The following is a 15863-nucleotide window of genomic DNA, read 5'->3' on the forward strand; positions in this document are numbered from 1 at the left end:
CGTCGATGAGAATGCGGGCGTGCTCGGTCGTCCTTTTCCTGTAGTCCACAATCATCTGCTTTGTCTTGATAACGTTGAGGGATAGGTTGCTGTCCTGGCAGCACACGACCAGGTCTCAGACCTCCTCCCTATAGGCTGTCTCATCGTTGTCGGTGATCAGGTCTAGCACTGTTGTGTCATCGGCAAACTTGATAATGGTGTTGGAGTCGTGCCTGGCCGTGCTGTCATGAGTGAACTGGGAGTACAGGAAGGGACTGAGCACGCACCACTGAGGGGCCCCTGTGTTGAGGATCAGCGTGTCGGATGTGTTGTTCCCTACCCTTACCACCTGGGGGCGGCCCGTCAGTAAGTCCAGGATCCAGTTGCAGAGGGAGGTGTTAAGTCCCAGGGTCCTTAACTTAGTGATGAGCTTTGAGGGCATTAGGGTGTGGAACGCTGAGCTGTAGTCAATGAATAGCATTCTCACATAGGTGTTCCTTTTGTCCAGGTGGGAAAGGGCGGTGTTAAGTGCAATAGAGATTGCATCATCTGTAGATCTGTTGGGGCGGTATGCAAATTGGAGTGGGTCTAGTGTTTCTTGGATAATGATGTTGATGTGAGCCATTATCAGCCTTTCAAAGCACTTCATGGCTACAGACGTGAGTGCTACGGGACGGTAGACATTTAGGCAGGTTACCTTAGTTTTCTTGGGCACAGGAACTATGGATGTCTGCTTTAAACATGTTGGTATTACAGATCCAGTCTATGAGAGGTTGAAGATGTCAGTGATGTCACTTGCCAGTTGATCAGCGCATGCTCGAGGTACACGTCCTAGTAATCCGTCTGGCCCTGCGGCCTTGTGAATGTTGACCTGTTTAAAGGTCTTGCTCACATCGGCTACGGAGAGCGTGATCACACAATTTTCCGGAACAGCTGGTGCTCTCATGCATGTTTCAGTGTTCCTCACCTCGAAGCGAGCATAGAAGTAATTTAGCTCGTTTGGTGGGTTCATGTCACTGGGCAGCTCGTGGCTGTGCTTCCCTTTTGTAGACTGTATTAGTTTACAAACACTGCCACATCCGACGAGCATTGGAGCCGGTGTAGTACGATTCAATCTTAGTCCTGTATTGACGCTTTGCCTGTTTGATGGAGAATACAATTGAACAAAGATTAATAAAATACATATTTTCTCCAAACGATTTGAGGGAATGCGGCTATTCTGTGTTGAGTGGTTTACTAAAAAATAGGTACTCCTTTATGCTTAATTTATTAATTTAACTTTAGTTGTTCTACAATTTTTGGGCTATATGTTTTGATTTTTAATACATTGTAAGGCTGCATGATGCAACTCTAATGATGATTTGAATAAAGTTGCTTGAAAGGAATGATTTCTGCTTTGTTTTTTTGCGCAGGCTGTACACACTCTAATAGTCTCTCATTCACAATTTGACAAGCACTTGATAATTCCTAGAATTTCACGATGGCATCCCCTTTGTGGCAGTAATGCACCCTAACAAATCCATGCCTTTTGCGATCGGAGTGCTGCGTTGTGACGTTCTCCCTGAGTGTGCTACGCAATCCGAAGCATCTCTCTATCACACTCTATCACTCTCTGTCACATGATCGGGTCTTTCTCACAGGCTACAAGTTAAGACAGACACATCGGGATGCAACTGCGCGAGTCCTTATCTAATTTCGAGGTGCATATTGTGAGAACTGTCCACATTTACTTTTCGTCAGCCAACAAGATGAGTAGGCCTAACGAACAGCAAAAGCTCTATCCTATGTCAATCTACTATCCCCCATAGTACAAAAGTTGACCTATTCTTTGCGAGAAATAATTATTACAAACATAGTCTGGGACAGTTGTGGCATGCGGTAGATCCCAAATTAATACAACCACTAGCATCAAAAAAACTTTTTTAGTCAATTTGGCTGACGCAACAAAGCAGAACGTTTAGCTTAAAATGTTGATACAATTAGGCTATTTCTTCACATTATAAGTGCAGCAATGGTAGTAGGCTATAAGCGTGAATGTTCCATTAGCATAATGTGCTTAATTGTAAGTAGTTATTTCACCACTTTAGGTATGATACAAACCTTATTAAAACATAGGCCTATGGGCTAGGCTACATGAGGTGTGCGACAATGATTCGAACAAGTCGCAAAAAGGTATTGTGATGCTGGGCATCATTCAAAAGTGATAATATATCATTCACAAGTGATAGGCTAATATTGTCACCGATCAGACTATTCTTGATTTAATTTTGTCTACATAAACTAAATAATATATGTGCGACATTTGTTTTGATTTAGAATGGACCATTATCACGCACCTGTATCGAAATATGGGCAGCGGGAACAAAATACATGTCATCTATGCACTTAAATAGCAAATGGAGGACGCTTTTCCCCGTTGTTTATTTTCATGCCACCCAGATAGGCTATACTCCTGTTGGAAATATAAGCAAGGTACTTAATATTAGGACATTTGAGATATGTAGTTGGCCTGTAATGAATAATCAGGGAGGAAAAAGGTGTGGATTCACATGCAGATTGCAGCAGGTGTTTATTAAGCTTTCGCAGAAGTAACTGGAGGTGGTACGTGATAGGGTTGATGCGATGGGTTATCTTGAAGGGACCAATGAAGCAAGAACATAACTTTTTGCAGGGGAGGCGGAGCCGTATGTCTCTGGTAGAGAGCCACACATGCTGTCCGGGGTGAAAGCGTGGCATTGGTCGGCGGCGTCTGTTGGCAAAGCGTTACTGGGTATTAGAGGCTTCCTGCAGATGCCGTAAGCGGGCTCCCATTCCCGCTCACTACGCCGAAACCAGTCAATGACAGCTGGGACAGTATCAGGCTCCGCCTCCCAGGGAAACATGGGGGGTTGGTAACCAAGTACACACTAAAACAGAGTAAGGCGGAGGGATGAAAACATGAGGGAGTTCTGAGCGTATTCGGCCCAGGCCATATACCGACTCCAGCCTTGTGCAGAGGCAGAACATTGTTGGCAGACGTACTTCCCTATTTCTTGGTTCAGGTGTTCCGTCTACCAGTTGGTCTGAGGATGGTACCCGGAGGAGAGGCTGAGGGCGACCCACAGTCGGTCACAGAAGGCTCGCCACACCCGGGAGACAAACTAAAATAGGAAGCCGATTATAGATTTAATTTTGGATTGGAGATGTTTAATGTGAGTCTGGAAGGAGAGTTTACAGTCTAACCAGACACCTAGGTATTTGTAGTCGTCCACATATTCTAAGTCAGAACCGTCCAGAGTAGTGATGCTGGACGGGCGGGCAGGTGCGGGCAGCGATCGGTTGAAGAGCATGCATTTAGTTTTACTTGCATTTAAGAGCAGTTGGAGGCCACGGAAGGAGAGTTGTATGGCATTGAAGCTCATCTGGAGGTTAGTTAACAGTGTCCAACGAAGGGCCAGAGGTATACAGAATGTTGTCGTCTGCATAGAGGTGGATTAAATTAATCACCTGAAGCAATAGCGGCATCATTGATGTATACAGAGAACAGAGTCGGCCCGAGAATTGAACCCTGTGGCACCCCCATAGAGACTGCCAGAGGTCCGGACAACAGGCCCTCCGATTTGACATACTGAACTCTATCGGAGAAGTAGATGGTGAACGAAGCGAGGCAATCATTTGAGAAACCAAGGCTGTTGAGTCTGCCAATAAGAATGTTGTGATTGACAGAGTCGAAGGCCTTAGCCACGTCGATGAATACGGCTGCACAGTAATGTCTCTTATCGATGGCGGTTATGATATCGTTTAGGACCTTGAGCGTGGCTGAGGTGCACCTATTACCAGCTCTGAAACCAGATTGCATAGTGGAGAAGGTACGGTAAGATTCGAAATGGTCTGTAATTTGTTTGTTAACTTGGCTTTCAAAGACCTTAAAGGCAGGGTAGAATAGATAAAGGTCTGTAACAGTTTGGGTCTAGAGTGTCTCCCCCTTTAAAGAGGGGGATGAGTGCGGCAGCTTTCCAATCTATGGGAATCTCAGACGATACGAAAGAGAGGTTGAACAAGCTAGTAATAGGGGTTGCAATAATTTCAGAAGATAATTTTAGAAAGAGAGGGTCCAGATTGTCTAGCCCGGCTGATTTGTAGGGGTCCATATTTTGCAGCTCTTTCAGAACATCAGCTATCTGGATTTGGGTGAAGGAGAAGTGGGGGAGGTCTGGGCGATTTGCTGTGGGGAGCGCAGGGCTGTTGACCGCGGTAGGGTTAACCAGGTGGAAAGCATGGCCATCCGTAGAAAAATGCTTATTGAAATTCTCAATTATTGTGGATTTATCGGTAGTGACAGTGTTTCCTAGCCTCAGTGCAGTGGGCAGCTGGGAGGAGGTGCTCTTATTCTCCATGGACTTTAGTGTCCTGGAACTTTTTTGAGTTTGTACTACAGGAAGCAAATTTCTGTTTGAAAAAGCTAGCCTTAGCTTTCCTAACTGCCTGTGTATATTGGTTCCTAACTTCCCTAAAAAGTTGCATATCACGGGGGCTATTCGATGCTAATGCAGAACGCCACAGGATGTTTTTGTGCTGGACAAGGGCAGACAGGTCTGGAGTGAACCAAGGGCTATATCTATTCCTAGTTCTACATTTTTTGAATGGAGCTTGCTTATTTAAGATGGTGAGGAAGGCACTTTTAAAGAATAACCAGGCATCCTCTACTGACGGGATGAGGTCAATGTCATTCCAGGATACCCCGGCCAGGTCAATTAGAAAGGCCTGCTCGCAGAAGTGTTTTAAGGAGCGTTTGACAGTGATGAGGGGTGGTCGTTTGACCGCAGACCCATTACGGATGCAGGCAATGAGGCAGTGATCGCATAGATCTTGGTTGAAAACAAAAGAGGTGTATTTGGAGGGCGAGTTAGTTAGGATGATATCTATGAGGGTGCCCGTGTTTACGGATTTGGGGTTGTACCTAGTAGGTTTATTGATAATTTGTGTGAGATTGAGGGCAACAAGCTTAGATTGTAGGATGGCCGGGGTGTTAAGCATGTCCCAGTTTTAGGTTACCTAGCAGCACGAGCTCAGAAGATAGATGGGGGGGCAATCAATTCACATATGGTGTCCAGGGCACAGCTGGGGGCAGAGGGTGGTCTATAGCAAGCGGCAACGGTGAGAGACTTGTTTCTTGAAAGGTGAATTTTTAGAAGTAGAAGCTCGAATTGTTTTGGTACAGACCTGGATAGTAAGATAGAACTCTGCAGGCTATCTCTGCAGTAGATTGCAACACTGCCCCCTTTGGCAGTTCTATCTTGGCGGAAAATGTTATAGTTAGGGATGGACATTTCTGGGTTTTTGGTGGTTTTCCTAAGCCAGGATTCAGACACGGCTAAGACATCCGGGTTGGCAGAATGTGCTAAAGCAGTGAATAAAGCTAACTTAGGGAGTAGGCTTCTAATGTTAACATGCATAAAACCAAGGCTTTTACTGTTACAGAAGTCAACAAATGAGAGCACCTGGGGAGTAGGAGTGGAGCTAGGCACTGCAGGTCCTGGATTAACCTCTACATCACCAGAGGAGAAGTAGGATAAGGGTACGGCTAAAGGCTATAAGAACTGTCCGTCTAGCACGTTCGGAACAGAGAATAAAGGGAGCAGGTTTCTGGGCACGATAGCATAGATTCAAGGCATAATGTACAGACCAAGGTATGGTAGGAAGAGAGTACATTGGAGGTAAACCTAGGCATTGAGTGATGAAGAGAGAGATATAGTCTCTAGAGACGTTTAAACCAGGTGATGTCATCGCATATGTGGGAGGTGGAACAACATGGTTGGTTAAGGCATATTGAGCAGGGCTATAGGCTCTACAGTGAAATAAGACAGTAATCATTAACCAGGACAGTAATGGACAAGGCATATTGATATTAGGGAGAGGCATGCGTAGCCATGTGATCGTATGGGTCCAGTGAGTGGTTGGGCTGGCTAGGGACACGTCGATTCAGACAGTTAGCAGGCCGGTGCTAGCAAGCTAGCAGTTAGCAAGCCGGGGCTAGCAAGCTAGCATAAGGGCCTTAGAGGGACGTCGCGATTGGGGAAAAGTCTGTTTTTGCCTCCTCGTGCGGTGACGTCGATAGACCAGTCGTGGAATTAGTTGGGTTCCAAGTAGCAGAGGGGTCCAAGTCCAATTGGCAAAATGGGTATATTGGTCCAAGAAACTGGCCGGTGGATCAGCTAACAGTCCAATATGCTCTAGATAGCTAGCAGGCCACGGTTAGCAGAATGGGCCTTCAGGGGACGTCGGGCCTGTTGGGATCCTCGGGCAGATTATGTCGGTATTCCAGTTGTGATGGATCGGCGGGGTTTCGTGCCCCGTACCGGCAGTAGAAGGGGTCCGGATATTGTAGCCGAGGAGTGGGCTTCAGGAGTAGCCCAGGAGCCCTAGCCGGGAGATGGGTCTAGCATGAGCTAGCCCCAGGCTAGTTGGTGCTTGCTACGGGACGGAAACGTTAGCCAGGAGTAGTCAACCCGGGTTGCAGTTAGCTAGCTGCCATGATCCAGATGAAAGGGTTCAGAGTTTGCGGTAGGAATCCGGGGATATGGAGAGAAAAATTGGTCCGGTATGCTCTTGTTTGAAACGCGTTGTACGAACTGGCGAGAGCTTTCCGAGCTAAAGGTTAGCTGACTGATAGCTGGTAGCTAGTTAGCTAGCTAGCTTCAGTTGAGGTATTCCGGTTCAGAGGTAAATAGAAATACTTTAGAGAAAAACAACAGATCCACACCACATTGGGTGAGGCGGGTTGCAGGAGAGTATTTTGAAGTTGAGGTTTAGGAAAAATATTAAAAAGAATGCGAAGAAAAATATATAAAAAGATACATGGGACGAGACAAGACAAAGACAAAGGCGTCTGAATGCTACGCCATCTTGGAAATACATTCAACACCATGGACCAGAAAAGGTTGAATGCATTGGCCATGCTGTCAATCCAGCATGACTTCTGCCATGTTCAAAACAACTAGAAACTCTGAACTGGGAAATCCCAAACTTCAGTGAGTTCAATACAACTGGGAAGTCGTAAAAAACATACGTTTTGAATGGCCATCCAACCCAGAATTCCAAGTCGGCCTATTTCTAGAGCTCCGACCTGAAGATCACTGACGTCATGATTCAATCTTGTTTTTTTCCCGAGTTCCCAGTTGTCTTGAAAGTGCCAAAAAATTCAAGAGAATGCCAGACTTTGATGTCAAAGTTTGATGACAAAATTTGTCCACAAGGACCGTCGCGCCACCTTCCTGTTCAAGTGAGCACAGTACAACAAGGTGAGTCCAAACATGTATTGTATGCTGTTGCATTAATGATGCAATATGCCAGGGAGATATGTATACCGTAGCTAAGGAAGTAATACTAAGTGTAGTAAGCTGTTAATAGCCCATGTGCCTCACCCTAATAATTACTTCCCATTCCCCCTCATCGTTTTGCCTACTGTTTTGACTTGGTGGTGCACATGTAGCCTATAGCCTGTTTTAGAGAAATGTAACAATCGAATATTGTAAGAGCTTTCATTGTCTGCTTATATGCCGCCTTTATTTATCCTACAGTTCTGACTTGGTGTACAGGGAGAATACTGTAAGAACAGCACATGTTATGAATTATGTCACTGTACATTTAAAAAGTGCTGAAAAAATAGTTATATTGACTACGTTCGTCCTAGCTCGCTCATTAATGTCTTAATCGAAGTTACGGATTGCCTCTTATCTGCTCGTCGTCCCATTATGCCATAGTTTGTACATCTCAATTGTCAGTAGAAACCACATTTGTTTAAGCAAGTCAGCCATGTTTTTTTATGTCAGTAAATGAGGCTGAATGAACTGTTTCGCTGCCAGACAAGGCTCCACTGATAGCCAGGTGTAGCAATGGTAAGGATTCACTCCATGGTGCTGAAAAGAAAGCTCTGCTGTTGGGACAGCTTTATGTAGGGCTTAACAGTTTGTGGGCACTGTTTGTCACTGTTATAGTGCAATTCATTGATTGTTTAGTGTTGTGTAGTGGCTTTGCTGGCATGCATCAAAAACAATATATATATTTTTTTGCCCCACCATCCCTACTGGACCAGACTATAAAAGTTGTGCAGGTCTGGTAAAAATCGGGAAATGTCGTCTATTCTAAACTGCAGGGGTCGCAGCATCTCTCTCAGCCATGGTGGAGGGTGAAGCTGTTTGTGTGGGAGCCTGTCCTGTTTGGGACGTGGGACGGAGTCTTTACTACCTGTATGATCAACATCTTTGGTGTGGTGTTGTTCCTCCGCACTGGGTGGCTGGTGGTGAGTTGGAATTTCATTTCATTTCATTCAATACATTTATTTGACAGGGACAATGCACACCAATCAACATTTATGTACATTTACCAGATTTGGCCAGCTAGCTAGTTTTCAACTGTAGTCCCAGGGCAGGTAGCTGTAGGCAAGAGTTTGCTCACCTAGGGGTCTGCATACTGAACAGGCGGACCACAGGTTGGATCCGAACCCAGAGCCGGGTCAATATAGACCGCTGGTCCTGACCCCCCCCAAAAGTGTATAATAGAACTGTCGGGCTTCAACCCCTGGTATCATATGTACACACAAGACTTGGCAAAATGTGTAGAATTGCAGGCATGCTAAAACTGCCAGCATTGAGAATGTAGCTGAGCATTAAAACTGCCTCTCCTCCATCAAGAGGGGTGTGAACAGTTTGAACAGTTTGGGTTTGCATGGGTTGCGATTTGGGGGTTTGTTACTATGCCGATAAATGACAATATCCATTCGGACATTTGCCACCTAGGAAATTTGTGTGACTGGACCTTCTGAAATAGTACTTGAGTATCTCTGCCCTACGGTGTGCACATGTTGGTTCTATATTCCAGCACTAAAACACCTGATTCAACTAGTCAAGGGCATAGTGATTCATTGATTTGTTGAATCAGTAGTGTTAGTGCTGGGCTGATCTAGACATACAAGGACCTGTTCCATATATTGTATGACTTTGTTTTTTCTCTTGATGATGTAAGGGGAACCTAGGTGTATTGCTAGGTATGCTCCTGGTATCCGTGGTGGTTATCGTTGCCCTGGTAACAGTGATGTCAGGCATCGGCGTCTGCGAGCGCTGTGGGGTCGGTAGTGGTGGAGTATACTCCATGATCTCTACTGTCCTGGGAGGAAGAGTAGGTGGGACCGTGGGGCTCCTGTATGTTTTCGGCCAGGTGAGAAACACCATGTGTGTGTACATGTTTTCATTCCCCCTTCATCCTCCTGCAACCCTTTGCATTGTGGTAAAGGACAACTTACCTTCAGTCAACTCACCTTTTAAAACAAAGATTATATAGCTAAATAAATAAAATAAGAATCAATATGTTTACATACAAGATCTCATGTATGTCTTCTGCGTGTGTTTTGATTTCAACAGTGTGTGGCTGGAGCCATGTACATCACAGGGTTCTCAGAGTCTATCGCTCAGCTCCTGAGCCTGCAGAGTGAGTGGGCTGTTAGAGGGATGTCTGTGGCTGTCCTGCTCGGTCTTTCGGGTATTAACCTCGCCGGGGTCAAATGGATCGTCCGTCTCCAGCTGATACTACTGGCCGTGCTGGCTGTCTCAACGCTGGACTTCGTTATCGGGACGTTTTCCCACCTCGACCCAGGTGTGTACATGGCATAGCCTATAGTAGGCCTGCTGATGTGTTCTGCTTGACAAAATCTTCTGGACTGTAGTGTATAGTGAACTGACAGAAGTGTGTGTGTAGCACTGTTAGAAGGGACTTTAGTGCCAGGAGTAGCACAGTGGTGGTGTGAGGAGTTGTTATTTTTTAGCCTAGATCAGTGGTTCTCAAACCTCTTCTTGGGGATCCCCAGACATTTCACAATTTTGTTGTAGCCCTGAACTAGCTCGCTTGATTCACCTATTTATGGGCTTGATCATTTGTTTGACTAATTAAATCAGGTGTGCTAGTTCTGGAATAGTTAAACTACATTGGGTCTCCGAGGAGAGGTTTGAGAACCACCGGCTTAAATCACAGGTTCAATTAACAATTTTGTCCAGTAGGTGTCACTGTGGCATAATATAGCCTAGAGGATAACCACAAGCTTTCTCTGCACTGTATTTACTGTAGACCTCAGAGTTCATCATTAGCCATCTCTCAGCCCTCTAGCTTAGTTGCAAATGTACTGCACCTCTTACTTCATACTCGTCATACTCTTATGCAGTAGCAGTAGCATATAAACATACCTAGTTCTTCCCCTTGGTTAAATAAAAACAGAAATGTTTTTGGCTGTAGAGAACCTTATAGGCTCCCCATCATAGTTTGACATTTCAAGACTGTGTGTGTGTGTTAGTGTAGTAGACAATGCATACAGTAGAGAAAATGAATCAGGTGCTTGACTGAGGGACTTCAACTGACCCCAACTGACCACAGGACACTTCAACTGGTGATTATTCAAGAAAATAAAGAAAAAGGAGCACTTTGTTTCTGCATTGATCTGAAAGATTGAATGCATACAGTAATCAGTGATGAGGCAAGTTTGATTGACTCAGGCAGCAGTCTTGTGTAATGTTTACCCAGAATGTTTTTTCATGATGAGGGTATGATGGGCGTGGTTTAGCCAGAATTTTTTGCTTTCCCCGGCCTTCAACCGGAAATTGATCCCTGCTCTTCCCGTTCTCACTGATTATCCACTTCCTGTCCAGTCCAAGGGAAGAGAACAGTCTGCGTTTCCAATGGCACCCTACTCCCTGTGTAGTTCACTACTTTTGACAAAAGTAGTGCACTGATTGGGGCAGGGGTTATCAAAGTGGGGTCCGCAGAGTTACTGCAGGCGGTCTACGGTCAGATTTATTATTGTTCTACATTTTTTTGCTCTTCTTTTTTTATGAATATTACTAACAGATTAAAGTGTGTAATACAATGTAATAATAATCATGTACAATTTATGTTCTTAACTATTTGTATTTGTGTTCTAATTACGAGGGGGTCCCTGATATATTTGCAATCACAAAAGGTGTCATTGGACCCAAGAAGTTTGAGAACCCCTGTATAAGAGAATAGCGTGCAATTTGGGATGCAAATACAGTGTTCCAGTAGGAGCTGGGGGTTTCTCCTTTCTTTCTCTCAACAAACCACAAAGAACACTATGTAAATGGTGGTAGTGGTGGTGATGGGGGTTGGTTTAGTTCAGGAAGCTGAAACCTTAAACCTTACCCCAGACTTTTGCACACCATGTCTCTCCTTTCCAGTCCAAACCTCTCATCCCTAATGATCCTCTCTTTCTCAGTCAGAACCCAGAGCCCGGGTCTGGATCCCAAATGGCTACCTATTCCCTGCACAGTGCAGTACTTTTGACCAGAGACCTATGGGAATAGGGTGACATTTGGGACGCACGCCAGAGCTGCCATAGGGATCACATCTTGTAGTTATGGCCTAGTGAAACTGATGCCCAGGTCTTTCCTAATAAGTTGCTGCTGTGTTTTGAGGTGATCTCATGCTTTGGCACGGAGCCACCCTGTCCTCCAGTCTAGGAGAATAGGACTGCGTATGAAATGGCAACCTATTTCATAAATGGTACACTACTTTTGACCAGGGCCATTAGAGCTCTGGTCAAAAGTTGTGCACTCTATAGTGGATAGGGTGCTATTTTGGATACACCCTTGGTTGGGGGATGTACGGCCTGGTTTGGCTGGCATCTCCTTTAAAAAGGCAAATGTGTTTATAGTTTGATAACACTTTAGATCAGACTATCAGACTGGTGATTTTAGTAGAAGGCCAGCTAGGCTGGTCGACATAGGGTTACGGTGGTCTCAATGGTTAATGCTGTCTTTTATATGTATGTATTTCTGGTCATAGATGAAGTAGATGAAATTCTGAAACTGAAGTGTCAAATACAGCAGGTTTCAAGAATGACACATTTTCTCATTTAGATAGGTTGTCTTGTTACGGAAATGTTGTAGTAAAGGATTGGTTACTGCTTATTACACTACTAACAGCCAGATGGTTGCAGTTTTCTTGACCTCATCTACCTGCCTTTATAGAGCCTTACTGACTGTGACTGTACTCTTAACGTCAGACAGCTAAGGCAGTATAGAGGTCTGAGAGGTAAAGGAATGATTAACAGTTCCTCGTGGGAGAATCCAGAAGCTCTATGCCACTCCCAGCAGTGCCATAACTTTGTAGTGAAATATAAATACATTTGAAACATCTTCTAAATCTCTAACATTTCTGCATCGTTATCCTGACACTGACCTGTGCTCTGTGTGGGAAAGTCATTATGTGAGTCAAATGGAAATACATCTAACCCTTTAAAAGAGAATACGTGTGGATTTGTGAAGTAATATTAACCTCCTTCCTCTGTTCATGTAACTGTTTAATGTAGTCTGACAAGTCATTCCTGACTGCAGTAGCGTGGTCTGACTCTCGGGTAGAAAAAATACAGGAGTCACAGTAGTGTGGAAACTGGACGATAAAGTAATCTTCCTCTTCATAACTAATATAATAATTATCCTCTGTCCTCACATTTTAGAGTCTGTGAATCATGCATGTGTTCATTTATTTAAGCAGGAGAATGTAAGGGTATAATTCCTGTAACCAAAGGTGTTGTCACTTCATCACAAAACACCATCTGCCCCTCTCTCTCCTCTCTCTTCTCCCCCCCTTTCACTTGTCCCTCCTGATCTTCATTTGAACTCTTTTCCAGATTGAACAGACAGGAAGTTCCATAATGTGTTTCGTGGTTTGGGTGGTAGGGTGTTAACCGGGCTCACCCACATTTTTGGACAATGAAAAAGAGAAAAGGCCGGAATCCAAATTTGAGAGAGCTGCTCTTGAGACCAAGCACCAAGTCATCACTTCCTGTGATATTATGAAGGGTCCTCCAATCAGAAGATCAGGGGCTCTTCCCAATGAATAGTGTCCTGGTTGTGGGTCATATCCAATTAAATAAATAGAAAAGTGAATTATAGGATCTCTATGGTCATGACACCATTCTCTAGTCAGCACGCATGCATGCTTTTTAAAATTGTTTTACCTTTGGTCAGTGTGGGTGAGTTAGAGGAGTTGGTAGAGTTGTGTCGGGTGAAGTTGGTGTGTGTTAACACCATGATGTTATATAAGGGTTGTGGACACTGGGGCTGTGTCCCAAATGGCACCCTATTCCCTATATGGTGCACTACTTTTGACAAGAACCCTATGGGGCTATAGGGAATAAAGTGCTGTTTGGGAGACATCCTGTCTGGGCCTGTCTGTTCTGTTGTACCACAATAACATTATCATTGTTTGGATAGAGAGAGGTCTCAATTGGTTATGTAATGTACAGCAATTTGGCTAGTATCGTTTTGTTTAAAAATCTGACCTTGTTATTATAGTTGCCAAAAGCGAGGTCGGTGTTGGTTCGTTCTGTGGTGTTGCTGCAGTGTTAGAATGAGAGAACATGAGGTGCCTCTCTCTCTCTCTTTCTCTTTCTTACGCTCTCTTTCTCTCAATTCAATTTTTCAAGTTAAGGGCTTTATTGGCATGGGAAACATATATGTTAACATTGCCAAAGCAAGTCAAGTAGATAATAAACAAAAGTTAAATAAACAATAAAAATGAACAGTAAACATTACACCCACAAATTTCCAAAATATTGTGTGCAAATAGTCTCTCTCACTCTTTCTCGCTCTCTCTCTCTCTTACTCACTCTTTCTCTCTCTCTCTATTTCTCTATTAGTTTCTTGCTCTCTCTTCTTTCTTTCTCTCGTTTCTCTCTCTCTTCTTTCTTTCTCTCTCTCGTTTCTCTCGCTCTCTTTGTTTCTCTATTTCACTTTCTCGATCTCTTTCTCTTTTAGTTTCTCTTTCTCTTTTAGTTTCTCTCTCACTTTCTCTATTAGTTTCTCTTTTAGTTTCTCTCTCACTTTCTCTATTAGTTTCTCTCTTTCTCTTTTAGTTTCTCTCTCTCTCTTTTAGTTTCTCTCTCACTTTCTCTATTAGTTTATCTTTCTCTTTTAGTTTCTCTCTCACTTTCTCTTTTAGTTTCTCTCTCACTTTCTCTTTTAGTTTCTCTCTCACTTTCTCTTAGTTTCTCTCTCACGTTCTCTTAGTTTCTCTCTCTCTTTCTCTATTAGTTTCTCTTTCTCTTTTAGTTTCTCTTTCTCTATTAGTTTCTCTCTCACTTTCTCTATTAGTTTCTCTCTCTTTCTCTATTAGTTTCTCTATTAGTTTCTCTCTCACTTTCTCTATTAGTTTCTCTCTCTCTTACTCTCTTTCTATTACGGTCTTCTCTCTCCCGTACTATATCTCTTTATTACTCTCTCCCCCACCTCTCAGACAGCCTACCTAAACCCTTCAATGGATTATTCTAGGTTAATTCCCAAATCCATGCATGCCTCACACAGTCAATTCCCTATCAGATACAGAGGTTCCATACTCTGGAATTCCTATCTTCACATTGCCAAAACATCATCATCCTTCAATAACTTCCAACATAGACTAGAGGTCACCCTGGTGAACCAAACTACCCAGTAGTCTCCTCCATGTAGCCTAACTCTCACATTCACATGTACACACACACATAATCAAACATGTTTTTTTCTTGTATATTGAGTATACTGTGCCTTGCAAAAGTATTCATCCCCCTTGGCATTTTTCCTATTTTATTGCATTACAACCTGTAATTTAAATGGATTTTTATTTGGATTTCATGCTATGGACATACACAAAATAGTCCAAATTGGTGAAATGAAATAATTATCTTGTTTCCAAAAATTCTAAAACAAAATTTACCTGAAAAGTGGTGTGTGCATATGTATTCACCCCCTTTTCTATGAAGCCCCTAAATAAGATCTCGTGCAACCAATTTCCTTCAGAAGTCACATAATTAGTTAGATTACCCACAGGTGGACTTTATTTAAGTGTCACATGATCTGTCACATGATCTCAGTATATACACACCTGTTCTGAAAGGCCCCAGATGCTGCAACACCACTAAGCAAGGGGCACCACCAAGCAAGCGGCACCATGAAGACCAAGGAGCTCTCCAAACAGGTCAGGGACAAAGTTGTGGAGAAGTACAGATCAGGGTTGGGTTATACAAAAATATCAGAAACTTTGAACATCCCACAGAGCACCGTTAAATCCATTATTAAAAAATTGAAAGAATATGGCACCACAACAAACCTGAAAATAAAGGAGTACACTCTAGGAGCTCAGATGCAAAAATGTAATGTCCAACGTTTCGACAGCCAAGCTGTCTTCATCAGGGTAAGACAAACCTGCCAAGAGAGGGCCGCCCACCAAAACTCACGGACCAGGCAAGGAGGGCATTAATCAGAAAGGCAACAAAGAGACCAAAGACAACCCTGAAGGAGCTGCAAAGCTCTACAGCGGAGATTGGAGTATCTGTCCATAGGACCACTTTAAGCCGTACACTCCACAGAGCTGGGCTCTACGGAAGAGTGGCCAGAACAAAAGCCATTGCTTAAAGTGTTCGCCAAAAGGCATGTGGGAGACTCCCCAAACATATGGAAGAAGGTACTCTGGCCAGATGAGACTAAAATTGAGCTTTTTGGCCATCAAGGAAAATGCTATGTCTGGTGCAAACCCAACACCTCTCATCACCCCGAGAACACTATCCCCACAGTGAATCATGGTGGTGGCAGCATCATGCTGTGGGGATGTTTTTCATCGGCAGGTACTGAGAAACTTCTCAGAATTGAAGGAATGATGGATGGCGCTAAATACGGGGAAATTCTTGAGGGAAACCTGTTTCAGTCTTCCAGAGGGACAGAGGTTCACCTTCCAGCAGGACAATGACCCTAAGCATACTGCTAAAGCAACACTCGAGTGGTTTGCCTTGAAGAATGGGAAAAAATCCCAGTGGCTAGATGTGCCAAGCTTATAGAGACATACCCCAAGAGACCTGCAGCTGTAAT

At 43.9% G+C, this 15863-nt stretch overlaps 1 protein-coding gene across 5 annotated transcripts in view; it reads left to right on the forward strand.

Moving 5' to 3' along the window:
• The window catches only part of slc12a8 (solute carrier family 12 member 8), a 29958-nt gene that overhangs the window by 4867 nt on the left and 9228 nt on the right, over nucleotides 1–15863 (forward strand). For 3 of the 5 annotated variants that reach the window (XM_071355237.1, XM_071355239.1, XM_071355238.1), the window contains exons 3-5: nucleotides 8114–8260; nucleotides 8983–9174; nucleotides 9378–9609. In XM_071355237.1, coding sequence (XP_071211338.1) covers nucleotides 8114–8260; nucleotides 8983–9174; nucleotides 9378–9609 — 571 coding nt within the window. The remainder of the gene's footprint in view (nucleotides 1–8113; nucleotides 8261–8982; nucleotides 9175–9377; nucleotides 9610–15863) is intronic. The other 2 variants (XM_071355240.1, XM_071355241.1) reach the window with 2 other exon arrangements.

This window comes from Salvelinus alpinus, chromosome 20, assembly GCF_045679555.1.
Source record: "Salvelinus alpinus chromosome 20, SLU_Salpinus.1, whole genome shotgun sequence".
Classification (NCBI taxonomy): domain Eukaryota; kingdom Metazoa; phylum Chordata; class Actinopteri; order Salmoniformes; family Salmonidae; genus Salvelinus; species Salvelinus alpinus.